The sequence below is a fragment of the Henckelia pumila genome, chromosome 3 (assembly GCF_033568475.1).
Source record: "Henckelia pumila isolate YLH828 chromosome 3, ASM3356847v2, whole genome shotgun sequence".
NCBI classification, from domain to species: Eukaryota; Viridiplantae; Streptophyta; class Magnoliopsida; order Lamiales; family Gesneriaceae; genus Henckelia; species Henckelia pumila.
In genome coordinates, this window is record NC_133122.1 from 194702215 (window position 1) to 194729777 (window position 27563).

Consider the following 27563-nt stretch of genomic DNA (forward strand, 5'->3'; position numbering starts at 1 on the left):
GACTCTAACCTTATATAATAATAACAATAATATTTAATATTATATATAAAACAACAATCTAACCCTCTTTTTATGAAAAATGGTCGATATCTTCGCAGCTAAGGAATGTGCATGTGTGTGAGTCACGAATTTTTTTTAAAAAAAGGAATGAGTGTGATAAACAATTTCCAAATACACAAAAAATTTGTTCTCACGAATCAATTTCATGAGATATAATATATATCTTATTTGTGTCACTAAATTTTTTTTTATTTTTTTATGCTAAAATATTTTTTTTTTCCGTAAAAATGAGTCCACTGGGTCGTGTTCCAGATGACAATTTCACAAGAGACGTGCCTCCGTATGCTGTAGCACGTGACTTTGTGTGTTTCTAATTCTAGACTTGATAAACACAAGGCTAAACCAGGGACAGCGAAAACGAGGATTGGAAGAAATGAGATTCCAGTAAGATTTATTTATGGAGGCAAGTCCTGAATTGGTTCCTGCCCAATTTCATTCCGTTGGGCAGTTGTGATCCTGATTGGTTAAAAATCGATGTAGTTGTACGCGGGAAGTGTAGAATCAATCAAAGCCGAATATGCGACCATCTGCGGTTGCGAAGAGCGGCGCGGCGGAGAACAACCGCGGAATCAGCGGCCACGTGCTCACTCTTCATCGACGCCTTTACCACGCTCTCAACCTCGGGTACCTGCCGCTGTTCATATTCTCAATCATCAGTAGAATCTTCGGTTTTTTTCTTCCTTGTCTTTTTTATATATTTATATATAATATAATATATATATTTTAGTTTTATAGTTCACTGGATGGACATCAGTTGGAGAAATATTAATTCCGAGCTGCAAGACGTAGGTTAAGCTAAAATATGTTATTAATATGACATAAGGTTATGATGCTGAATTTTCTTTTTTTTTTAGAATTTGTTTTTGATGAAATATGATACTGAGTTTCTGGTGTAGTAGATTTCAGTCGAAAATTTAGTTAACCTTACAACCGAGCATTCTTGTATGTTGCATCTTGAAGGTGCAAAAACCGAGAGAGCGCAAAGAAATGGCATTGTCCGGACTTTGAGATACAGAAACTAGTGATTCGATCAATTGATGCGTTCCTTGAATGTATATCAAGTGAGTCATTACAACATCCACTTGTCAAGGTACGCAACATTATCTCAGATCAGACAAAGAACGACTTCTAACCTATGTGTGTATGTTTTACTTATATAGAATCACATTTATCTATTATTTGCATTTATTTCCTGTTGATCATCACTCTACCGATGTGAATAATTGATGAATTCGATTACTAGGCAGTATGTTTTTTCCTCTAGAAAACTTCGCCTCTCAAATCCATATAACCAACAAAGATTGCCCAGTCCAACCACACAATAAAAAAAAAAAATTTGCGCATGATGGGAGTACCATGCATCTGTTTGTTTGTGGAGTACCGTATGTGACGAGAATAGTATGTATATATTTGGTTTTGGGGAGTATTCATAGTGAGATTAAAAACTGACTCCAATATCTTTAATGTGTTGGTTTTAACAGTATGTTTCACATGGATTAACAAAAGCTTACAATGACCAGAGACACAGTAGTACGTGATGTAGTTGTTATTTTGGATGTTATGGACTATAGGTAAAATATATTGACTTGACCGATTGCTCATGGAATTTGAAATGGCATGGGTGAGGCATTTGCCATGTTTAAGAAGTTTAAATTAAATTATAATAACATGGTGAATATGAAAGTTACACGCATAATATGGGGTGTCATATGAAGCATGTTATATAAAATTTATTTACCTCATCAAATGAATGGATGATGATCACCACCTGCTTTTTGAAAATTTATATTGGTCTCTACTTATTCCAGGATTCAGTGGATGATATGGCCGAAGCAATAGAGAGTATTCTGGAATCCAAAAGTCAGACGTTAACGAGGTTGGCCGCTGATGTTTCTGTGAAGATGGCCAATGTCTTACCGGGTTCAATGCTGCAATCTAAAGTTTTGGACCTCATTGGTCCTTTAGTGGATTTGATATCTGCCCAGGAACTGCAAGTTGCCCTGTCTTGCGCCACTGCCTTAAATTCCATTTTATCAAAGCTTAGTTCTAGAAAAGACATCAAAGTACTGCAGATTTTGAAGGAAACTAATGCTGTCAGTCTCCTTGTTTGTAACATAACTAGATTTTGCGTTGATGATAAACCAATTGAATTCTTTCTAGAAATGGCTTCTCTTTTAAGTAAAATACTGTGGCGATGGCCACCTTTTAGGTTCTGTGCGTGTAATGATTCTAAGTTCCTAAATGCTTTAGATGCTGCAAAACTCATGTCTGACAATTCAGCCAAAGTCGTTGTCCTGCAATTGTATTCTACATTAGGTATTCATACTGTTACAGAACTTCTACTTGTTACAGCTAGTCTCCTTGTTGAAGCTATGATGGTGGACTTGCAACCTTTTTTCATGATTTTCCTTGTCAGCTCTGTGTCGTAACGCGGCAGATAAGATACTAGAAAGTGGGGAAGCACTTATGACAATGATGGTGGCCTGCATGGATTGTTCAAATGCACTATCAGTCCGTGTAGAGGCATTTAAACTTGCACAATGTTTGGCGGTACTCTTTCGCACTTTAACTCGTTTGATTAAGAATGTGCTAGACTAAGTGAAACAATTCCATTGCATAATAGTCGTTCGATTATCCACCGCAGACATCGATACTGCATAAAATTCTTGTATGACCTATTTGTAGATAGCATAACAGTATAGACTACGTGGGTTGTATTTCACTAAATGTTGTACAGACTCTCTCATATCCTATAAGGTGCTTGTTGACTTTTATCACCTGAATTGTTTTGCTGCATGAATTGATCAGCTAAGCAAAAGAGGATGTATACAAATGATGAGCATATGCTCTGAGCCCCTTGTCAAAGTGGTGATCATGACAATCAAGACTTGGAATTCACAATCTGAAAAGCTCGCTACAAGCCAAATGCACGTTGTGAAGGAGGCATGCCGCCTGGCTTTTGTCACTCGTTGGGCAGGTGATCATCACCAGTACTTTTGGAAAGAAGGAGTGGATAGAGTCCTTCTTGATCTTCTTTTGGACAATTATGACGAAATTCATCAAATGCTACTTGAGCCATCTGAGAATGATCTGGCCATCACAGTGCAACAAGGTCTTAATGCAAATTTTAACCTCTTTCTCAGACCATATGTATGGGATATTCTGGGAGGGCTTGCAGCAAATTGTGCTGAAAATTTCAACCGTGAGATGCATAAAAAGGAATTTCAACTTAAGGTCCTTATAATATGTGTATGGTATGCCATATTTTGTGTATGCAACTGTTCGCGATGTTTATTTCGTGATACATAACTTATTCAATTTGTGTTTTACATATTTTCCTTTTTTTTTTTCCGTTTGACAGCCTGGCCTTCATTGACTCAACAGGGATACCGCACCGTACTTCTCAAATAAGTCCCACATATGTGGTCCAGGGTGAATCAGCGGCTAGGGCAGTTGTTATGATGGTTTATTCTAGAAGCAAATATATCGCGTCCATGTCTAGGTCCATACTGTCTAAACTACTCCCATCCAACAGCAAGGATTATCTTGAAAATTTAGTAAAGACTCTAAAATTAGGGGGAAGTAAATTTGCGATTCCCGGAAATCTTCAAATTGTGGTGAGCTTATTGAGTTTGGCATGTCATTCTAGCCTGCCAAAATATCGAAAGCTCGTCATTAAATGTGAAGGTGCAGAAACTTTGATCGCCTTTATAAGGTGGTGGTTAAAGAATCCTGTTCGTGTAAAAAGAGCAAGTTTGGTACCTCATTTGCAAGATTGTGTCACTGAGCAGATTTGTTGCTTCTCCGGTGCAGAAGAGTGGGAAGGAGAAGACATGCTTTTGCTTTTTAGCTTATGGGTCCTTGCTGAATTGGTACATCATTCCGCTCTTAAAAAAACTTATCAGTCTGAAGATCAGATAGTTCAGGAACTCAAAGAACTCTGCAGTGGCAGTATGTTTTCTCCGGGCTCGAGATGGTATGCTGCCTATATATTGTGCTTTTTCGGAGTATATGGCTTCCCAAGTAAAATGGGAAAGCGGATTGGGAAAACACTTGGTGAGAATGAGAACGCTGATTTAAGGCTCGATCTTGTAAATCAAGAAGCTGTCTTTGTTCATGAAGTAATTCTTATGGTTAGATGTCCATCATTACTGCCTCCTCAAAAATCAATTCTTGCAGAGAAATCATGCCGTGGGGCGGATGTACAGCAGGATTTGCATAGAAAAGTAATTAACTCTGTCCAAATTTCTGCTCACGTGGATCGGCAGTCACTTTTGAAGTTGTTAGAATTTGTATATTTGGGATATTTACATGGCAGTGATGACCTTGTAAAGAATCTGAAAATTTTGTCGAAGCACTGTAAATTGGAAGGTCTGCTGAAAATGCTACAAAGAAGAGCACCAAATTGGGAAACCCCTATACCAAGATTTGATCTAAGTCCCGCTCTCGAGCCTGCCAACCATCATTTTTCGTATGTGCTTTTCTATCCCTTGGAGATGGTTCTGGAGTCTGGACAATAATATGTTGAGTTAGACAGGAGTTTTATATGGAAAACACCAGTCATCAATTTACAATTGATAAAATTAATTATGTTGTTTACATATAGTTGATTGAGTAGGGTATAAATAAGTGCAGCTTGTGAAATTTCAATTTTCAAGCTGGTGTTCGACAGAAAAAATTAAGCTCGAGTTCTGGATCACAAGCTCAGCTTTGATTGAAAAGTTCTGTTTTCGTGAACATTTTTGTGAACTCAAATTATGAGTTAGGCTTGCAAGCTTGGGCTCACTTTCACGAGCTTATGTGTGAAATTATAAAAATATTCTATGGTGATTGTTAAATCAATAATGACATTTTTATTAGTAAATTTTAACAAAATGTAAAAAAAAATTGATAAAGAATTGTAAGCTCGTGAGCCATTTGAAGCTTTTGAAAAATGAAAATTGAGCTCAAGCCCGAGCTTATGTTTGCTTGAGTACTTGGAACTCGAGCCATGCAATTTACTGAATTGGAATTGGAAATCCTTGGTTTACCTATTCAACTACCTTGCTACAAAAAATCAAGGACCAGTTTCGTGCCAAGGGAGAGACTGTTTAGTGATTTCTATTTATTCATATTTCTCATGTAACTGAGATATTCGTTGTGTTTGATTCGATGTTATAATGATTATGATTATATTCTCTCCTTTGGTGCAATCAGTGATATTCTTGTGGAAGCAAGCACGACAGAACTGGTACATTGGAAGTGCAATAGTTGCTCTGCTTCAGCTCCTCATTTGCATGTTCACAAAGTTGTATTGGAGTCAAGCTCCGATTATTTACAGGCCTTGTTTCGATCAGGAATGCAAGAAAGGTATTATATTTGCTTCTAGTGATCTAACTATTGGATTTAATCTTGATGAAATTTCAATATATCCACCATCATCGAATTGTTTCGAACTTTTCTTTCATGATTCCTCTATGATATATGTTCATGAATTTATACTTGATTCACATTATGTTTTATTACTGTCCGGGTTCTTGGGATATTTAAACAGGAGGGTAGTTTATAAAGTGCATACATCTTTACCACTTTCTCCATTAATTTTTAGCTCAGACACAAATGACGTCTTCTTACAGATGCTGCCGAAGTTAATTTTCTGCTTATAGGCCACAAGATTGGATGCTTAGTGCTTGATGCACTTTGATCTTTCTCTTGTATCTCATAGGTAAACATACCTGGAGGCTGGAATGAAATATCAAGTTGCGCAAACTGATGTTTTTCATTGTTTATGATTTATGATATTTATGACACGTGATTAGGACAATGTTTTCGCTTGCCTAACCATTTCTTAAGAATACTCCATTACCATATAGTTGTCCGATGTCTATAAAAAGCCGTTTGACGAATAACTAGATATATTATGTTCATGGCCTGAAATGCTACGTATATTTTTTTGTAAATGTGTTGCAGCCATTCACAAACTATCAAGGTTCCTGTGAGTTGGGATTCGCTCAAAAAACTTGTTAGCTGGTTCTATTCTGACCAGTTGCCTGCACCTAATTTCGGCTGTGTGTGGGATAATTTGGATCCAGAAGAGAAATTGGAAGAAATTCAATCATATTTGGAGCTCTGTTGGCTAGCTGAGTTTTGGCTCATTCGGTATCTTTATGAAGAATGTTACGACATTGTGTTCTCTTGCTTGAATTTGTCTACAAATTTACCTGCAAAAGTAATTCAAGTTGCAGCTGATTTGTCCCAATGGAAATTGGTACGGGTTGCAGCAGATCGTTTGGCGCCTTCGTATCATCTTCTACGGAATTCTGGTGAGCTTGACGCCCTGGACAACAATCTTGTTGAGATGGTGCGTGCCGCATCTGTCCGGCTTTCTCGAGAGGGTAGCAGTCATCAGTAAAGTTGATCTGCTATTCTTATACTTACTCGAGCTCTGGTTTCATTCAGTCTGGTTGTACACGTTTATACACACAAAAAATGAATTCAACTGTGAAGAAAACATTGAAACGCTTCTCATTATCTTGAATGGAACAACAGGATGAAGCTCGATGATTATCGTCACATGTATATGCGTCGTGCAGGATATAATTAATCACAGGAAAGAGAGGCTGTATTGTCATGCAGGTTAGATTCACAGGAAAGAGAGGCTGTATTTTATATTTAAAGACAATCTATTGTTAATTTTTTTTATATATAAATCAATCTGAACATACATTCTAACATTTTGCATTCTGCTCGATCATTCATAAAAATAACCGCAAATCGATCGTCACTCGTAATCTGCTCAAAACCATAATAATAATTTTACTTATAAAACAATGATTTTTTTCTAAAGACTACTATCTATGATGATTCGATTTGAATCCTTAAAAAAATCGCAAAATTGCATTGTAACCAGTTTGTTAGACGGTTTGATTTGACTCATATTTAAAAAAAAAAAGATTAATATTTTAAACATAAAAAATAATATTTTTTTAGTTTTGCATGATCGAGTCAAATTGAAGATCAATTTTACAAATTTGATATATAACAGTATTTCGTGGACGTTTTTGTATTAGATTGAACAAGGCAAAGTTTTGATGGAAGCACGAAGTAACCTATCAAGGAAAAAAAAGAAAGAACCCCATCAGATAGGTGTCACGATTTTATTGATGCATTTCATGTCTCGGGACATGGTCGCATTATATTTGTTACAAATTTATTTTAAATACTTTTTTTAAAAAAAAAATTCAAATAGAAGTTTATCTATATATATAACATTCGTTTTCCCTGGAATTTATCCCAAATAAAAAAGGTTGCCGCCGCACAAAAAATCCTCTCCTTCCTCTCCATTTCTCTCGGCTGTGTTCAATTTAATGGCAAGAATAGCGCGATGCTCTCTGCTGATTCCTTCGATGCTGTCATCCCTTCCTCTCGAATCCTCTCTTCTTTCACAATGGACATCGCATTCGATGCTTGTTAAGCGGCGGTTCTCTGCGGCCAAGATAAGCATGAGCTTGAGGGCCGGCATCGTCGGACTCCCTAATGTTGGGAAATCAACTTTATTCAATGCAGTGGTATGTGTGTTTTTCCAAGAGTTTGGAATGGATGAGCTTAACTAAGCTATTTAAGTTCCCTTGTTTTTCTTTTTCTGCCTTTTTTCTTTTGTGCAAGATCATGTTGTGATTTGGAATTGAAGCGGGATTGATTAATTTTGGTTTCTATTCTCTGATTATGTTTAGTTCGACGTGAAACTGTTGAAATGCTGGAAACTGAGGAGTAATGTCAGTTTACTGTTGATGATTTTTGAAATGTTCTAGTAATTTATTTCCTTCATGCCTATGTTGAACCCGGTGTCTGAGTTTGGTTTACACTCCCCATTTCCCAATGAGTACTTGACGATGCAATTTAATTCACAACTCTATCATTTTTCATGGTCCACTACGCATGTTAGTGTTGTTGTTCATGCTATTATCTATGTTTTGTTGTTTGTGTGGCTATAAGGCATCATTTATTCTTGGAGCTATCAGTAAGTCATTTCACTGTTTGTACACTTTTATTAAATGTTGTCTTCCTTGCATTTGAAATGTATGGCATGTCGCAGTCAAGTAATGAAGAAGTGTTGATATTGATTCCTATCTTTACTTTGATGTAAAATTGATTATGTGCTGTCGGGAAGTGAATGTTCATGTTCGCATTAATTCATTCAGGTTGAGAATGGGAAAGCTCAGGCTGCAAATTTTCCCTTCTGCACCATAGAACCTAATGTCGGGATTGTCGCTGTTCCAGATCCACGCCTGAATGTACTTTCTAAGCTGAGTAAATCTCAACGAACGGTCCCAGCATCCATAGAGTTTGTTGATATTGCTGGGCTTGTAAAAGGAGCCAGTCAAGGGGAGGTGAACGATTTATCATTCACTTTCTTTAGTCCGTTGAATTAAATGTTAATTTTATATGTATTAAATTGCCCCTTGGATTTTTATATATTTATTTTTGAGCCCTTAGATTCTTATTTTCAGTATGTATGATAAGTTTGCAATTTGCATAGTTGAGTACGATTAATATATCTGACTATCATTGCAGGGTTTGGGAAATAAATTCTTATCACATATTCGTGAAGTGGACTCCATAATTCAGGTATCAGATATCTTTGTGTTCTTTTGTGCGTGCAATAGAAGGTACCACGTGTTCTCAGTTTTGTCTTTTCTTTACACGAAAATGCTTCGGTGGACGACTAGCTGCACATTTTCAAAGTGGTTCTTTCTTGTGCCGTCTATCTTTTTTTTTTATGATAGTACTTTCTCCATCTACATTTGTGTTTGTCTTTCCATTCTAGGTTGTGCGCTGTTTTGAAGATAATGACATTGTTCACGTCAGCGGAAAAATTGATCCAAAATCTGATATTGATGTCATCAATTTAGAGTTGGTTTTTTCTGATTTAGATCAGGTATATTATCAAGTTAATCTCCTCAAAATCTTTACATGAAATATAATTTTTTGTTCTAGATTGTTGAACTTATCAACATAGTTTGTGGTGTGTAAGACCATGTTGACGAATAGGATCTAAGTTTTATGAACAAATACGCATTCGTCCATAAATGAGGACAGGATATTGCAATCCCTCAGTTAAATTTGCAGCATTTTTATTTCTTCCAATCTGTGACCACATGGGTTATCACATTTCTAAGAACCTGAACCAAATTCCTTGTCAATGTCATTAATCATCAGTCAACGGATCCAAACCCAAGCATTACATGGCCCTTGCTCTGTTAACATGGGATGAACAAAACGTATAATGGGGATTAAAAGCGGAGAGTAGCCCAGTGGTGGTTCATAAGACCCTGTTGACAATTAGGATCTGGGTTTATGATCAAATTATGCTGTCCTCCCACTAGTGAGGCCCACCAGGGATTGCAATACCTCAGTTAAATTTGCAACATTTAATGTCTTCCGATCCGTTAGTTCATGTTGACCAGTAGGATTGAACTAAGCATTATTTACCATTTACATGGCCTTCCCTCTGTAAATTTTGGATGGGTATGCACATTTCTTGATGACTAAAAGTACGAAGTGGCCCAGTTGTCCACCATCAATCGGCCTATAGTTGCTTTGTTAAACTGTACCATCTCATTTTTAATGCAAATGACAAGCAGTACTTTGCATTTTAAAGCTCATATTTTGAATGGGGATGTTGTCTTTCAAAAAGCTAAAAACCACTCCGAATTGCTATTGAGTGGCATGCTCATGGAACAAATAGTTTCTAACATACCTGTTCCATTCTATACACCCCATTTTCTGAAAGCTACCTGACAGAGCAAGTTTGTTTGCATTGGTGGTAGTAGAATGCTCATAAGACACAATAATTAATATTCTGCCGATCAACCATAATCGTTCTCATTTCTGGCATAATCTGAGTCATTGTTATTTGTATGTGAGTGTCTCGCTTAGATAACTTAAAATCACTATCGTATGGACATCAAAGCATGCCTTAGGATTCTTGTTAAAGTTTAGTGTGATTTACATATTATATAGACACTTGGATTGAACTAAGTTGCGTCTTCAACAAAGAGTGCAGGTTGACAAAAGAATAGACAAACTCAAAAAAGGTAAAGCTAGAGATCCACAATCCAAAATGAAGGTGCGATCTTGCTGCTACCAATTTTTCTTTCTGATTTGATCCTATCATTTGCCCATGAGTGAAAAGACCCTTTTTTTATGAAAATATTCACTGAACATGTTTTATTGCAGGAGGAAGCAGAAAAGTCTGCCCTTGAAAAGATTCAACAGGCACTGATGGACGGAAAACCAGCACGATCAGTGTCTTTAACAGATTTTCAGAAGGACGCAGTGAGGCATCTTTGTTTGCTTACAATGAAACCTATCATATACGTTGCAAATGTGGCAGAATCTGACCTAGCTGAGCCTGGAACCAATCACCATGTGAAAGATGTGACGAATCTTGCTTCTGAATTGCAATCTGGACTAATTACTATCTCCGCACAGGTCAGGGGATCCCTTTTGGGAGAATTATTTTTGCTTTTACATAAAATTCGCAACCTTTTTCCAATCGAGCATGCATTACTTTTTTTTTTTTCCTCTCAGGTCTCTCTATCTCTACTCTCATTCCTCCGGTACAAGAACATCACCATATATTTCTCTAACATGCTGAGTCGCTAACTGTTTTTCATCCTGCAGGTTGAAGCCGAGCTTACTGAACTTCCTCCAGAAGAAAGGATTGAATATTTGAAGTCTCTTGGAGTTGATGAAAGTGGCCTAGGAAATCTCATAAGGGCAACATACAGCCTTCTAGGTCTGCGTACTTATTTTACTTCTGGCGAGAAGGTGAAGCAAATAAAAAGTTTTCTGTTGATGGATGATAATTTCTTGCTTTAGCATTAAACCATTTAGTTGATTTTCATGTAGGAAACAAAAGCTTGGACCATACGATCAGGTCAGCATTATTTCTCTATATGCCTGTCAATAATATATAATATTTTTGTTGTATGATTTTCCCTTGAAGATGATGGTTAACATTGGTTCCACATTCTAGGATCGCCCAGAATCAGATGAAAATTTAGAAAAATATATGCATACCAACAAATTTGAGCGTATTAACGCCATCAATTCTAATTGTTGGCAGGGATGACTGCGCCTCAAGCTGCTGGGGTCATACATTCAGACTTTGAGAGGGGCTTTATTCGAGCAGAGACTGTGAGAACCACTGTTGCAGTTTATATATTTCCATGTATATTAAATTTTGTTAGCTTTAGAAAGGAATCAATAGATGAGGATAGTTATGTAAATTCGAAGTTAACTTTTATCGTGATCAAGCATCAGACACCCAGTTTGTAACTACATGCATTAAGTTCTTATATTCAGATGTGAGAAAATTTAATTCATTTTCTAAACATTATGGGAAGAGGTTCTTGTAAATCAAGTTATTATTCATGATCATTTTGTTGCTTTGGAGAACATGGTCTTTGAAATGTTAGTATATACATCTACTATTCCGTTTCCTTTTTTTTAATTGTTTGTACTTGCTTCACAAATGACATCATCTCCATTTCAAATTGCTTGTCAGGTTGCTTACAATGATTTTGTCACCGCTGGTTCATTAGCAGCTGCAAGGGAGAAAGGACTTGTAAGTTGATATTTTCTTTTCAAGACTAAAGTCCTATAATAGGCTTCTCACTTCATATTTTTACCCGCCCTTGGCTTGGACATTTGAATTTGTTCTGTTTGATATTGACCTCATATGTTATGGAAATGTATTAGAAGAGGGCCTGAATGAGCTCACTTTGTCATACATATATGATATATATATATCCTTTCGAATAAATTGTTCTTTCCTTTTCATTTTCACCTCTTGTTGCCTCAACTAATTTACCCATATGGTGGTGGCATGCAGTTGAGATCAGAGGGAAAAGATTATGTTGTGCAAGAAGGGGATGTGATGCTATTCCGGTTTAACGTATGATAGGAAATTTAACATGGTAAATAGCTTTGTCTGCTACCTGATTGAGTTAAATACATCAAGGACCACATACTCTCAACGTGAAAGAGTTCTTGTCAACCATGTCAACAAGTTAGAAATCTCAAGTTTTGCTTAAAGATTCATTGGTTCTTGCAAGACCCACGTAAGGTTCTCTTGGGAGTTATTTTTCCCTTGCTCCTCGTCGAAAAGGTGCATGTTCACTTCATTTCTTTGTATAAGACAGAAGGGAAGAAAGGAGAGAACATACATAAAAGAGAGACCGCTGTGGTGGGTGATTTTGTCTGCAACGATTCTTTATGTTTGGTGGTGGTTGAAGTTTATAAAACATCTGAATTCTTGTTTTATGAGCAACCTTTTTCCCCCTTGATTATCTGAACTTTTTACCCTTGTCAGTTTTCAGGTTGCATCCAGCGACTTTGTTTGCAATTGTTTTACGAGTGTAAACATAGTATTTTTTCCTAGATCACAAAGTTGTCATTCAAAAAACATTTCTTCAGTTTGTCCACGACTTCTTAGTGGTCATTAAACCTGGTTGAGGTTTTATTATATTTCTGTCATGATCAAATTTGGAGGAGAGGAAATGTTGGTTTCTTTTTTGCTGTAGCATATATCTTATTCTTCTTTAATTGAAAATGTACTCTCTTTAAAAACCGATTATTTGTCAACATTTAATTTTAGCAATTAAATTAACAGGCTAAATTGATCAAAATATGCAAATGTTTAGGATTAAACCAAAAGCACCAAAACATTTGAAATCAAACCACGAAAAAAGTCGATCATGGATATTAAATCTATCTTTCTCTAATTAAATTTAACCATTAAGTTGAGTAAATGAACAATTTTAAGAGTAAATTTTCGAAACGTTTAGGATTAAATCGTGAATGTCAAAATATTTTAATCTTAATCGAGAAAAAAAGGACTTATACCGGTCCTTTCTCTTTTATAAATGAAAATAATTATACAAAATATATATATATTTTTAATTTTTTTAAAAAAGGGGAAAAAAAAACAGAAAGAAAAAGAAGTAGTACACAGGCCCCGGGGTTGTTATTTTTTGTTTTCGATTTATGTTTATAAGTAAAAAAAATATCCCATATATGTATGCTAAACATCCCATAGTTGTTAGAGACCATTTCCATCTAGGTTAGGGTTTATCCGAGTGCCAATTGTAATGGCGAAACCCGCCCGTGGCCGCCCCCGCTCGCCGTCCCGTTCGAGGTCAGGCTCTTCCTCCCGTTCGGGCTCTTACTCCGGCTCAGACTCACGCTCCAGTTCGAGGTCGCGCTCCCGCTCTAAATCATTCTCGTCTTCCTCTCGTTCCCGCAGCGGCAGTTCTCGTAGCCGTAGCCCTGCTCCTCCCCGGAAGAGGTGAATTTCTGCTCCAACAGTTCGGAATACTAGTTTTTTTTTCTCTGAATATAAAAAAATGGGGTTGGTTGATTATGAGGCCTGACCATAAAGTAATGGGTATTTTGGAATGTTTGAAATTTCTTATTCCAGTTGTCGGTACAAGGATATAAGCTTATGTTGTGGATGGGCTTGGGTCTAGTTTGTCGAATTTTTCAAAACAGCATATATTCTGGAGTATACATGTTTATGTCTCGGTTTTTTTGTTAATTGAACTGTGATGACCGAAACTCGATTTAATTTCTCACTCCTTCATGTGAAAAGGAAAACTGTGTTTAAGGAATTGTTTTCACTCAAACTCCAATATCAATTCTAACCGTGCCAGATTTTTAACTCCATATTCTCTTATATGAAAAAAAGTTTTGACTCCATATTTTCACATGTTTATTTTCTGAGAATTAAGATATATGGCCGAATTGTTCAACTGACCACACATGACTTTTGCTCACGCTTTTACTTCCAATTTGGTATTGTTTAGTCCTGCTGAAGGAGCAAAACGAGGCCGCTCACCACCACCACCACCAAATGCTAAGAAAGCTTCCCCACCTCCTAGGTAGATTCAGTTATTCATATCAATTAAGTTGAAGCTAGTTTACGTGTTCCTTTTTTTTTAGTTGTAAAAAAAATTGACCTGGATTTTTCTCATTGTTATGCAAGTTTTCAGTGCATTTTTTCCCTTAATTTCCTTTTAAAAAGGCTCTTTATATTTGAAGAGTTTTGAATGATACGAGGCTGGTGTCATTTATAAAAATGTTACTGTTGAGAAGTTCATTTGAATGTGAGATATCCTAAATCTGTATCAGCATTATGAATTCCTATTTCCGTTCCTTCAAGTTTCAATATTTAAGTTTGGACATGAAAGGTTCAATTAGATTTCGAAATTGGCATGGCTCTGTTATTTTTTACATTTCCATGTCTATGAATTCACCTTGGGGTGAGAAAGAATCAAAGTCATTCAGTGAGTTAAATTTTCTTTTTCATTCAAAGTTCTTAATTTCATCTTTCAGTATAAACTCTAATACCTTACGGGTCCTTGGCTTCTATTATTTCATTCTCAAGGTTAGATTGTATGATAAAGTTGCTTTGCATTTGTTATACCTTAATTTTCATTAGTTTGAGTATCTATAGAATTTAGTGAAATCTTCTTAGTATGTTTCTGTTGATGTTCTTTAGTCTTTTTTATCCTTTTGATTCTGATACAATGGCGGAGCCAGAAATTTTAGTCTACCCGGGCTAAAATTCTAAGCTCTCGTATCCTTTAATATTTTGAATTGAACTATCCTTTAATATTTTGAATTGAACTACCCTTGAACGTGGCTCTGCCACTGTTCTGATAGCGGTTTGACGATATTGTAGGGGTGTAGTTTTTTTCATGCTAAATTCTTTATGACCTGTTTTTGTAGGAAAGCTTCTCCAATTCCAGAGTCGCTGGTTCTACATGTTGACCAGCTTAGTAGGAATGTGAATGAAAACCATTTGAAAGAAATGTTTGGTATGTTGTTACTGTGCTATCTCTACTTTAGAAGCTGAATATTTGATTGTCTTCCATTTGTTATGGCATGCATGAACGGTTATGAATGGAAAATCTATGGACTAGTGACAATCAAAGACAGTCTATTTACCCTGATAGTTTGTTTTAAATGTTTTGAGGCTGGAGTTTTATAACTACATGGTGGTGTATTTTCCAGGTAACTTTGGCGAAGTTGTGAATGTGCGGCTGGCAATCGATCATGTTGTAAGTTGTTGAACCCTCCCTCCCTCCCAACCCTCCTATTCTCTTTCAAATTATGCCTCAGAAAAATGTAATGCTTGCTGCTGTTTTTAATTTCAAGGTTAATCTTCCAAAGGGATTTGCATACATTGAGTTCAAAATTCGGGCAGATGCTGAAAAAGCTCAATTACACATGGACGGTGTATGATTTTGTTTAAGTTTTTCATTGATTGAATGATTCTTGTTCATTCCCTTGGGTCTGTTATATGATTTGCTACACTTGTATTTTTTAGGCCCAAATTGATGGCAAAGTTGTTAGAGCCAAATTTACATTACCTGAACGAAAGAAGCCATCCCCACCTCCCAAGGCTGCTCCCACCGCCACATCGAGGAGAGATGCTCCAAAATCCGATGCTGCTGCGGATGCTGACAAAGATGGACCAAAGAGGCAGAGAGAATGTATGTTCCTTTATTGTGCTAGTTAGCCTGCCATGCCCGTTTGATATTTATGCATGTTTGCTTTAGCAAAATGCTCTTGATTTTTTCAGCATCTCCCCGCCGGAAACCCCTTTCTCCCCCTCGAAGAAGATCTCCTGTGGCACGAAGAGCTTCTCCTGTTGCACGAAGAGCTTCTCCCAGAAGGGAGCCAGATTCTCCTCCCCTTCCTCCTCCTCCTCCTCCCCGTCGACGTGCTGACTCCCCAGTTCGTCGTCGAGCCGATTCTCCCATTAGAAGAGGTGACTCGCCACCTCCTAGGAGAAGGCCTACATCCCCTGTTAGAGGCCGTTCACCCAATTCACCACCAAGACGTCTTAGATCACCTCCTAGGTGCTCTTTTGCGGGTTTTATTTTTCAATTGTTGCCTCAAATATTTTTCTCTATGGCAGTTTCTGAATTGTACTACTCTTTGTAGAGGTTCTCCGCGACGGGTGCGTGGAAGTCCTGTTCGACGCCGTTCTCCACTTCCTCCTAGGCGCCGGTATGTTGACTGGTGGTCATACTGCCATTCTTAGCATATTTGTCAATGCACACATGCATCACATATTTTGGGATGTCATCATATATTCAGAAATTTGGTCGAACAAATACTCTGGTTATCGCTAGCTTTTTAGCTTCCCATATACCCAAGGAAATATATACTTGGTGCTGAGCAAGAGTTCGGTAATTACTAATTTCGGTTCCTAGTTCAATAAATTGGTTTGGTTACTTATAGGGTGTTTGACTAAGCTTATTAAAAACAACTTATAAGCTCCTAGAGCTTAAAAGCTGTTTTAGGAGCTTATAAGCTAAGCTGTCAGGTCTTATTTTAAAAATAAGATGTTAAATTGTTTGGATGAACTTATTTTTAACAACTTAAAGATGATGTGTTTGGTATTATAAGATCTTTTTATGGTCAAAATCACCAAAAAATGTATAATACTACGAAAATAATGTAAATATATATATATATATAATAGTTTTAGAATTTTATCATAAATTCATATATTAAAAAATAAAACTATTTTATATTTTAATTTTAAAAAATTTTGATAAATTATGTAAAAAGATTGGTAAGGGGCATGTTGGGTATTTAATAAAATATATAATTTATTTTCAAGGATGGGTGTAGACTTTAAATATCTTCCTTTTATTCAATTCATAAAGCTTGTGAACTACTAAAATAATTCCTATTAGAGCACAAGTTGATATGCTTTAATTAGGCCTCGATTTATTGATAATTCTTTAAAATTTTCTTATGGTCTTCCAAAGACAGAAAAGGGAATCATTGCCGATTTACCTACCTCGCATATGTTGGAATGCCTTTCTAGTGCACAACTGTTGTAATCTATCGGTATTATTGATTCTTCTTCGTTGGTTTTATGTTCATAGGTCTCCAAGGCACGCTCGAAGTCCTCCTAGAAGGTCTCCAGTTGGCCGCCGACGTAGCCGTTCACCTATAAGGAGGCCAGCTCGTTCTCGATCAAGATCCATGTCTCCTAGAAGGTTATACACAATTTTTTTCTTCATTCCGCGATTTCACAGCATATATTTTATTGTGCATTATGGTGGTTTTCACTTTTCATGTGTTTTTTTTGGCATAGTTTGCTGTGCTTGAAGAATATCCTTTCTGATTTTCAAAGAACAAAGGCATTTATTTTAGAAAACAATAATCTGCAGGATCACCTCACAGGAGCAACTAAATTTGCATTTGTGGTTAATTATTTCGTTGTTCAGTTTTTCATTTATATAATTTGTATTACATGTGAATGCGTGGTGACCCCTGTTGTTGCACATGAACAGAGGTCGTGGACCACCAGCCAGACGTGGTAGATCAAAGTCATATTCTTCATCGCCTAGCCCACGCAGAGTTTGTAACTTTTCCTTTTTATATCCCATTATTTTTCTGTTTGGTCTCTATTGAAGCTCCAATTTGCTAATTTGCTTCAGGCTCCACGGAGGGTTTCAAGGAGCCGCAGCCCTAAAAGGTTTGGTTTCATTTGACCTTGATGATCTTCAATCAGTTGCATCCGTAAAACATTTTATATGCCTGACATTTGACCGATTCATATTGGTTTTATTTCATGACTTGTTTCAGGGCAATAAGAGGAAGAAGTGGCAGTAGCAGCAGCACTAGCAGTTCTCCACCGCCTCCTCGTAAACCTTGAAGTCATGCGAGGGAATGTGAGCAATGAATCGGAGTGTGATATGAGGCAGTGACATTGATATTTTACCCTTCGAGATTGAGAAGGATCCTGTTTGAACTTTGATCTTAGAAAATCCTGTAGTTTCTTCTTTCTTTCTCTAACTCTTGCCATGTACTCATTTAATAGAAGAGCTTTGCCAGATATCCCTCTTGCTTTTTTCATGGATCGTCCACGAGCATGTGCCAGATGTTTGATTGTATACCAATTTTTTTTTCTACGCTTTTATATATGTTGAATTGAATTGAATGTTGCGTTCGAAAATTTTTATTATTTCAAAAATATAGCATCATCGCTCTTAAATCCTAGTCGAAAGAGCCATTTTCCCTTGGACGAACTTGAATCTAGAATGGATAGTCGTCCGTTATCATTTGTTCCTACTGAATTAGATATCTTCATAAAAGGATGGTTCAAGACTCAGAAGCCTTTTTTTTTTGGTTGGAGAAATTTGGTTGGTTGAAGGTAGGGGTGCAAACGAATCGAACCGAGTTGAATAATAGTAAAATTTTAAAGCTCGAATTCGGTTTGATATATTCGAGTTCGAGCTCGATTAAGTTTGATAATGTCAAATATTTTGGCTCGAGTTTGGCTCGAAATATTCGAACCTATTCGTGAACTATTGCTTGGATATTATGGTTCGAAAAGCTCGAAATTTATATATATTTATATTTTATTAATTAAATATTAAGACACGCGAACTATCGAATAAAATAATTTTGGCTCGATCTCGGCTCGAAAAAAAAATCGAACATGTTCGAATTCGGCTCGAGTTTGATAAATTCGAATATGAATCAAATATTTATTGAGCCGGCTCGAAAAGCTCACGAAGAGGTTTGATCCGTTTGCACCTAAATAATGTTTTTTGAAGCTAGAGTTTTTAGCTTTCGAGCTTTGTTTATAATATTATTTAAAACCAAACATGTTTTAAAATTTACTCAACTGTCGAAATCGTTTTGTTTGTATCTAATAATAAATATGTTTTTACAGATGAACGTAATTAATAATACACTTCAAAAAAGGGGTGGGGAATTAATTTAAGCAGATTTTTTAAGTTACGTCCACGGTCCAACAACCATATATTTGGATTTGTGGCCCATTTGTTTGTCTTTAGAATAACCCCATGTAGTGTTCTTTTATGGTGTCCAACATTATATACCAACTTCATGCCCACCATGTACAATAGATGAGTTGACCAGTACAATAGATGAGTTAACTTGTACATGGTGGACATAAAATGGGCATATAATATTGGACACCATAAAAGAACTCATCACATATATATGAATATCATATCACTTTGGATTGAAGTCTATTTTTGGGCTATTATTGGCCCATTAAACTAGGCCCGTTTGTTTGCCTGAAGAAAAACCCTAGACAGTGGCCACCTGCTGAAATAACTTGGCTACCGCCACCACTGCAGCTCCAACTCCAAGTGAAGATGGTGAAATTCCTGAAGCCGAACAAGGCGGTGATCCTCCTTCAGGGCAGATTCGCCGGCCATAAAGCTACTATCGTGAAAAACTTCGACGACGGAACCCGCGACCGCGCCTATGGCCACTGCCTAGTTGCTGGAATCGCGAAATACCCTAGCAAGGTCATCCGCAAGGACTCCGCCAAGAAGCAGGCCAAGAAATCTCGTGTCAAGGCCTTCATCAAGGTCGTCAACTATAATCACATCATGCCTACGCGTTACACGCTCGACGTGGATCTTAAGGACGTGGTTTCCTCGGATTCTCTCACTTCACGTGACAAGAAGGTGACGGCTTGTAAGGGGATCAAGGCTCGGTTCGAGGAAAGGTTTAAGACCGGCAAGAATCGTTGGTTTTTCTCCAAGCTCAGGTTTTGAGATTAAAAGTAATTGTGGAAGTTTCAGTTTGTCTTCCGGATTTGTGCACTTTCATTTCACCTAAATTGCCAGTTATTTTTGGGATTTTGATTTGACAGGATTTTGAATTCTTAATCTTTTAAGTTTTATGCATAATCTGTTAGTGAAGTTAATGTTATCGTGCTTGATCCCATGACTACATTTCGTTGGAGTGCAGTTGGCTGAATACTCTGATGTGTTAAGAACTCTTTTATTTGCTGGATCAAGAATTGCTTTAGATAGATCGATTTCGAAAATCAGATTTACATGATCTAAATGAGTTTTAATTACGTGATGATTAAGTTGTAAGCTTGAAAAGATCAAGCACTACTTGCTTCTTGAAATCTATTCATTTAAGAAGGCACTCGGGTGTCTTGGAGCCTCATGCGCACTAGGCATACATTGAATACACAAATTGGCCCAAGGTTTTGAGTCTGTTGATGATGAGTGCAACTTTGCACCTAAGGCGACCTAGACCCTAGCAATAGCAAAGGCTTGCGCTTAAGTTCTCCTTTTACGAGGGTGTGCATGGGTGCTCGCGCAGATGGATGGGCTGTGCGCTGCATCTAGGTGCACGTTTTCACAACTTTGAATCTTTTTAATTGTTGATCTCGCAGCTGCTAGTAGCTTCTGGTTCAGTTGGATGATACTTGGCGTCTAAGAAAACTTTGATCAATATATATATTTCAGTTGTTTAACCGGACTGTTGAGAGGCCTCAAATTTTACGGTTAAGTCTATGCTACACCTAGAGTACTTCTCCCCCATGATGTGGTCAAATTACAACCATTGGATCATCAACACACATGTCAATTTCCATAAAAATATAAGGGTCCCACGTGATCTAATGGTATTTAATTAGGGGGAGAAACACTCCCAGTGTAGCATAGACTAACCCCAGGATAATGATGCTTTGTTCCTGTATTAACTTCGTAATTAATGAATCTTTTCGGATCAACAGACTTGTAGTCTTTGATGCACCGATAGGTATGTTGGATCTAGATGCAGTAATTAAAGAAAGGAAATTTGCGCACTGATTGGCTTAGTGATAAGGCTTTAGAATAAATCATTGTTGATGGGGTTTTCTTATGCTTTGTAACCTTGTGTTTTCTGAGGCAATTTACAATTGCCACAGCTTCAATACTTCCCATTTTCTTATCTGTCCAAAACAAAATGTCCAAAAATACCATTCCATTTTCTTATTCTTGGTAACCAATTGACACTTCACACCTGAATTCTACTTTGGGTGGAAAGGTTAAAGATCACGGCCTTTGAAGCTGGCTTGAGCACACAAACTGAATCCAATGTTGATCAATGATTGAGGGATGAGTTGTAATCTGACCGGAAGTTACCTTAAGAAACTAGTGAGTTTGCACAGGGGAGTAATCCCTCGATTTTGTACAGTGAGTACGAATTTGAGAGCTCATCTGGCCTTTCTTTCCAGTTTTGTCTGAGAACATGAAATACTTGGAGGAATTCCTCGTAAATGATAGCACGAGGTTCGAAAGTTTGATAAGCTCGCACACTAGTTATGGCATTTTTTGGATACACTGATCACCTGTGGTATCATGTGATTCATGTGCATTGTTTTGACAGCACTGTAAATTGAAAGTTGACATTTGACTGAAAGAGAGATGATATTTAGTATTTACAATCTATTTTGTGTCATCTACATATCATTTCATGTGTAAAATGTAATGCAAATTTATTCACAAATAGAATGTAAGTAAAAAAAATCGAGTGTAAATTCAACTCCCTTAGGTTGTGCTTGGATTGAAGAATTTCAAATTCATGGATGTCGATTATAATTTTAGTGTTAACAATGAAACACAGAGAAATTTCAAATTCATAACTTAATTATTTACACATTACTTAGATGGATTAAAAAAGATTCTAAATCACTATTTTATTGGATGAACTTAAAATTCATCCTAATTATCATGAATTATCATATAAACATAAAAAAATGGATTTGATGTTTGTGGTGCTGCTTCTTTAAACAACAAAAATGCATTTGAAATCCATGGATTTGAAATAATTCTATCCAAGCTGAGCCTTAATGAAATTGTCATCTCTATAGTTTTTGTTGCAGCTGCCAAGACAAATGTACTTGAATCCTATGGATTGGCAAGTCGTAATTGTTGGGAGATGAATGGTTGAAGTTCTTGTTTTCCTATAAATCGCACTTGTGGCTTCATAATCAAAATACGGGGGTGTGCACTGCCGTATAATTTAAAATATTTGAGTTGGAACCAAGCGATCGGTTAGTAGTCTGTCTCATTCAAGGTTGGACATCGTTAAGGGATGGACATAGCTTTGATATGAACTTGGCATGGCCGACATCAACGGTGTAAAAATAATTGGGTGTGAAACTTGACATTGACGGCCGTAGGTTAGAGCTTTTCTAATAATTTTTAAAACTAGAGTAGAGCAATGCTAAAAAATTTTAGTTTAGATTTCTTTTTTTGGAGTTTGTCTTTTGTGTTTTGGCATAAAAATTAATGCAATATCATAGATGTTCTAATTAGTAGATTTGTTTCACAAAATTTACCTTCGAAATCCCGAAAACACCTAAGATGGGTTTTTTTTGATTGCGTGTGTTTTTTTTTCTGGATTTTTAATCATTCCAATTAATTTTAAAAACTTTACATTTTCCGTAACGGTTTCACTATACTATTATGACGGGAAGCAATAATCGCTTTTGCTCTTGCTAAAACAAACAATCTAAACATGAAGTGTAAGTCTGTTGTATGGTGAAAAAAATTTGGCCGAATATAATCAATTATAGTTTTCGAAAAAGTGAATTATATAATAAAGCGGCTAATTTATTGATTATGACATTATGTTATGCTTTCAGTTTTTAAAAAATCAATAAACTTAATACTTCAAAAATATTGAGAGATAAATATTTTCTTTTTACTATGTTATTTCATGTCTTCTGGCCTCTTTAATTTTTTAAAAATTTGCGTCAACATTTTGGTGACTTTCGGCTTTACAGCAGAGCACGGGCGAAACATCGAGCAATTAGTCCATTCACATTTAACCAAGTCCAATCTATTAGATATTAGCCCATGAATTTTAACAATAATAATTTGGCCCATTACCGATTTATATTATATATTTTAATTTTTTAAATAACTCGAGATAATTTATGCGTAGTAAAATAATAATCATGGAGTTTCCCAAAACTTTTATAATTAAGTAACAAAAACAAATCTTTTTATTTTGTGTGTTCTCCTTTTGATTTCATTACTCACTTTTTATTCCGATTACAAAACTTACGAAAGTGCTTTAATGATATTTTTAGTTAGTATTTGAGAGAGCTTTTATAAGGTACTTTTCAGTTTTTTCTTATTAAGAAAAAACTGAAAAGTACTTCTAAAAGTTTTATTAAACACTATCTTAAGATCGAAAGTTTATTCCCATACTGAATATATTATAGTGGCCAAAAATAATTTCCGTGATCGAAAATAAAAAAACTCGTTTGGAGTTGTCTACTATCCATAAAGTTTATGGTGGAATTGACATGATTTAGATGTATTAAAATAGTATATTGTATTTAGCTCATAAAATCAACCACCACCTATTATTTTATGCGAAAACTGTAATTTTTTTTATGATGTGAGAACTCGTAGCTGTTATCTTTCAATATGTATTAGATAAATCTTTGGACTAACTCATTGACCTGGAAACAGCGCAAAGCGAAAATTGTAATTTCGGTCTCGTATTTGATTGATATATAATCAGTTGGTGCAGAAAATTTTTCGACATCATGGATTTTTGTTATATGAAATTACTGAATGATGGATGTAATAGATAAACGTTGTTTTAAAATGGTTTGTTCGATGCTAATCTATGGATACTGTTCGTGCCATCAATGGCCTTTTTTTTTCTTTTGTTTATAAAAATTTTACATATGAGATGTAAAAAAAAAAATTAAATAAATAAATAGACCCTTAGATCTACCTTTCGAGCTTCGAACACCGCTTCAAACATTGAACACATTGGTCCGAAAAGTACTATATTTCATGAACCAAGACAATTAATAATTGCATGTGCAGATAAATTGCTGAAATGATATTTTGGAAATTGTGGTGTGTTGTCTCTTTCTCACATACCCACATGCACAGCACAACCACCAAATTGGCAAAAAAATATAAATAAAAATAAATAAATAAGAAGTTTCAACTTACGAACGAGTCTTTATTGTTTTGGATATCTTTGTCTGCCCAAATTTATTTTTAAAACCACCACCCACCACCCCTAATTTACTTACATAATTATCTTGAAAAAATTTATCGCACTCGTGGCATACATATATATATATATTATATAACAATATTCACGTACGATATATATACACACGCAACACATGTACTTCGATTTATGTAGGTTAGTTGGGGGGTGGGGGGCATGAGCTTGTGGTGTGGTTATTAGTTATTATTGTTACTGTAGTAATCAGATATTGATGGTGGGGCATGGGCTGGGCCTTCCTTCCAAGTCACTATCCATAATAAAGCCCAAAAAATCAGATTGGGTTTTTAATTGCTTCGAGTCCTTGCAGAAACAAGCCTGCTGTTGATTTATCAGAGATGTGGGCCACTGATATTAAAATCAATTGACTTCTTTTTGCACAGACAAGATTGGGTTTCTGATTACAAGCTGGAAATTTTGGGCTCTTTATAGAGTGAATCATCATCATGTTCAGTTGTTGCTACCTCTGGGGCCCATTACAACCACTACACATACGGTAATCATTATTTTTTTTGTTCCTAAATATATTAATTGTGTTGTAAATTTGTAATTGTTGCTAGGCCAGTTTATTTAATGCTTTCTTTGTTTTTCATCATCCCCTTTTGTTTTTTTTTTTACTCTAACTTAAAATCGAACTCACTTATCGAGACATATCTTTTATTAAGAGAGGTTTATGATTGTCGGGAGCGATTCAGACTTATGTTTCTTGAAATATAGGATAATTTTGAAACTTATATGATTCTAATTTATCCAAGCAAATACTTGAAATTAATTAGGATCATGAGTTCGGATCACTCTTTGAATAATTCAATTCAAAAAATGTAACGTCCGATATTTTTAGTATTTGAATGTGCAAAATTTTTATGTATTTGATTTGCATGTGTGTCGGTAATGCCATCGCCGACACATGCATATCAAATACATAAAAATTTTGCACATTAATCTTGAAAATAATACATATTAAAATATTAAAATAACGAACGTTACAAAAAAAATGTCATAAATATTTAAGTTTGGACTCTTCCTTCAGCTGTCTTAAGTATAGCTTGAGCCGTGTTTCTGATCCGTTGAGTTCAATCTACCTTTAACGACAATGAATTAATTCACTTAATTTGCTCCATAGATGGATATAGTATTAGTAGTGATTGTGTGATGATCATGATGGTGTTCGATCCAAGATAAGATTTTATCTCGATATTCAAGATAAACCAAACACATTTAACACCATATGTGGAATGCATTAAGGCAACTATAAAAAAGTTGAAAGAAGATACAAATGATTAGTCAAATAAAAGGAGAGAAAACTAAGTTAAATTATTAAAAAAATTTACTAATAAATATTTAATCAATCGATTTCTAAACCACTAAAATCTCTTGTGAAATAACGATGCACATTGTTCAAAACCCACTTAGATGGGATTAACCAACGGGTACGTGCTAAGCTAAGAATTGATTAAAAAGTCAAAAATCAAATCTGAAAGATAAAAACTCACTTGAGACGATTTTACGGGTTAATTTTGTAAGACAAATCTCTTATTTTGGTTATCCATAAAAAAATTATTATTTTTTATGTCAAAACTAATAATTCTCATTGTAAATTTAGATAAAATTGATCCGTCTGATAAAAGACGTACCCAACCTCGAAAATGTATGATAAATGTATAATATAACCTCATTGATGTAAGATTTACGAGTGGACCACTTGTTGGTCACAATCATGGGTGTCACTAATTGGTGGGTAGATAGGTTAGGGCCTAAGTGAAAGATCCTATGGTCCAACAATGGTGGGGCAAAGGGATTCCTCCCTCTCTAAATGGATAATAGTATTAGTAGGCGCCAAACACTAAATAATGCAATCCTATACTACACTATGCTACCGGTGAACACACGCACCAATTCTTTAGAAAACTGTTTATTTTCACTCGGTTTTAAAGTGATGGTTGGTTCTTGGTGATGTCACTTTCACTTCTCTTGTCTTTGTCTACTTCATTGTTGGGATTCGAGTGTTTTTTTTTTTTCAAGAACAAGAATGGGAGAGAAAGTATGGCAAGATTTTAAAACATAGGACGCCCCTTCTTGTTTTTTGGTAGGGCATTACAATTGCATCGATGAGCCATTTTCGATTACTCTTTTATGTCCTACTTATTTAAGTTTTTCGACAAATTAAAATGTTTGAAAAGTTAAATTTTATTAAATTTTCATTTTGCTTATATTTAATGAAGATTTTAATTAAAATAATAAAAAAAATGTGTACAAGTAATTAATGATTTTAATTTAATAGAGGTGGATTGGTAAAACACAATAACTCGTGTGATACTATTTCATGAGTTATTTTTGTGAGATAGATTCTTATTTTGATAAAAAAAAATCTAGAAAATAATACTAAATATGAAAATTGAAGTACAAAGTGGGACGGATGGAAAAAAAAATCAATCCAAATAAGTGAGACGGAGAGAAAAGTATTTAAAATTATATTCAATGAATTAAATAACATATGGAAGAAGATATTTTTTTATGATAAATATGGAAGAAGATATTTAAGATACAGATAAATATTTTATTTTATTGTCAGAGTTTATGTACCATATATATTTAACATTTTGTATCTTTCAATATCTGTTACATAAAAAATGCAAAATCGATGTAACATGTTGGGGTGCACTAATTAGAGCGATTGAACCATGGCTCTTGTGTTGATGTGTGGTTTAAAAGATTTGAGTTACATCATTATCATCAGCTATAAATTTTGGTAAAATTAACGATAAGTGTTTGATCCTACAATTGATATCAGAGTCAAGATCATTGATTCGATTCTCATCGATTGCATGGAGTGCAATTATTCGGAGAAAGATTGTCAGAGTGCAATCATTGTCCCTACTAGGTAGAACGATCGAAACATGACGCTTAGAATGCTATGCGGTTTAAAATATTTTGAACTACACCATTACCATCAACTATAACTTTCGATAAAAACAACATACGCTCGCTCCTATATAACATATGATATATCATTACTAAAAATTATATTTCATTGAGCTGCATAAATGACTCAAAAAGTTACTAATTGTTTACTGATGACAATCTAATTTAAGCCAAAAAAACGAATAATAATTAATCAAACAAATAGGCCCACGAGGCCACGACTTATCTAATATTCTTGTTGAAGAGTAGTTGTGTGTTAGATATCATGTATTCCTTCATATCTACATTTGGCACCAATGCAAAAGTTGTCCACTTGAATGACCGATTGATGTTTGTTTGGTTGTGAAAGTGAGCATAAATTCAGTGAATTTTGTAATATGGAGTTGGGTTTTCCACAATCATCTACCTCTCATTTATGGATGAATCATCAAATTTTACATTTTTCTCATTTTGTGGACCAATATAGACACCATCATCACAAATAGTTATGCATTTCTTTTATATATAAGAAGTATTTGTCCATCTTTCAAAAATTAATATTTTATGTGTTGGATTAGATAAAACATCACAATATAAACTTGTCTTTCTCACAAGAATATATATATATATATACGAAATCTTGATCAATATAATTCCTTTTTCCAAGTTTGTGTTTAGTTGATAAAGTAGAAGTAGAATATATATATATATATATATATATA

The 27563-nt window shown here is 35.4% G+C and overlaps 4 protein-coding genes across 7 annotated transcripts; all 4 read left to right on the plus strand.

Annotated features, from left to right (window-relative positions):
* Window positions 1-309: 309 nt before the first annotated feature.
* On the plus strand, window positions 310-6773 carry LOC140890373 (BTB/POZ domain-containing protein At1g04390-like). Of its 2 annotated transcripts, none has more exons than XM_073298129.1 (8): window positions 310-684; window positions 1021-1150; window positions 1869-2376; window positions 2477-2610; window positions 2869-3314; window positions 3422-4531; window positions 5257-5409; window positions 6010-6773. In XM_073298129.1, the coding sequence occupies exons 1-8, from the start codon at window positions 578-580 to the stop codon at window positions 6449-6451; spliced, it is 3030 nt and encodes a 1009-aa protein (XP_073154230.1). In that variant the 5' UTR covers window positions 310-577; the 3' UTR covers window positions 6452-6773. The 2 variants fall into 2 exon arrangements, with proteins under 2 accessions (XP_073154230.1, XP_073154231.1); XM_073298130.1 differs by having other exon boundaries at window positions 2869-3172; window positions 3445-4531.
* Window positions 6774-7346: 573 nt separating this feature from the next.
* LOC140891391 (uncharacterized) lies at window positions 7347-12582 on the plus strand. Of its 2 annotated transcripts, XR_012152514.1 has the most exons (12): window positions 7347-7607; window positions 8241-8429; window positions 8614-8667; window positions 8867-8977; window positions 10106-10168; window positions 10279-10533; window positions 10726-10872; window positions 10954-10981; window positions 11171-11241; window positions 11612-11671; window positions 11939-12292; window positions 12419-12572. XR_012152514.1 is itself a non-coding variant. In XM_073299853.1 (11 exons), exons 1-11 carry the CDS (start codon window positions 7407-7409, stop codon window positions 12005-12007), a joined length of 1248 nt encoding a protein of 415 aa, XP_073155954.1. In that variant the 5' UTR covers window positions 7347-7406; the 3' UTR covers window positions 12008-12582. The 2 variants fall into 2 exon arrangements, 1 of the variants encoding a protein (XP_073155954.1); XM_073299853.1 differs by having other exon boundaries at window positions 11939-12582.
* A 544-nt stretch (window positions 12583-13126) lies between these two features.
* LOC140890996 (uncharacterized) lies at window positions 13127-17970 on the plus strand. Its single transcript, XM_073299201.1, has 12 exons — window positions 13127-13393; window positions 13911-13985; window positions 14836-14924; window positions 15121-15167; window positions 15265-15345; window positions 15437-15602; window positions 15692-15971; window positions 16057-16122; window positions 17013-17126; window positions 17424-17490; window positions 17571-17608; window positions 17719-17970. Exons 1-12 carry the CDS (start codon window positions 13197-13199, stop codon window positions 17786-17788), a joined length of 1290 nt encoding a protein of 429 aa, XP_073155302.1. The 5' UTR covers window positions 13127-13196; the 3' UTR covers window positions 17789-17970.
* A 1202-nt stretch (window positions 17971-19172) lies between these two features.
* LOC140889772 (large ribosomal subunit protein eL27y-like) lies at window positions 19173-22147 on the plus strand. Of its 2 annotated transcripts, none has more exons than XM_073297499.1 (2): window positions 19173-19663; window positions 21767-22147. In XM_073297499.1, exons 1-2 carry the CDS (start codon window positions 19263-19265, stop codon window positions 21798-21800), a joined length of 435 nt encoding a protein of 144 aa, XP_073153600.1. In that variant the 5' UTR covers window positions 19173-19262; the 3' UTR covers window positions 21801-22147. The 2 variants fall into 2 exon arrangements, with proteins under 2 accessions (XP_073153600.1, XP_073153601.1); XM_073297500.1 differs by having other exon boundaries at window positions 19175-19663; window positions 21779-22147.
* The last annotated feature ends 5416 nt before the right edge of the window (window positions 22148-27563 follow it).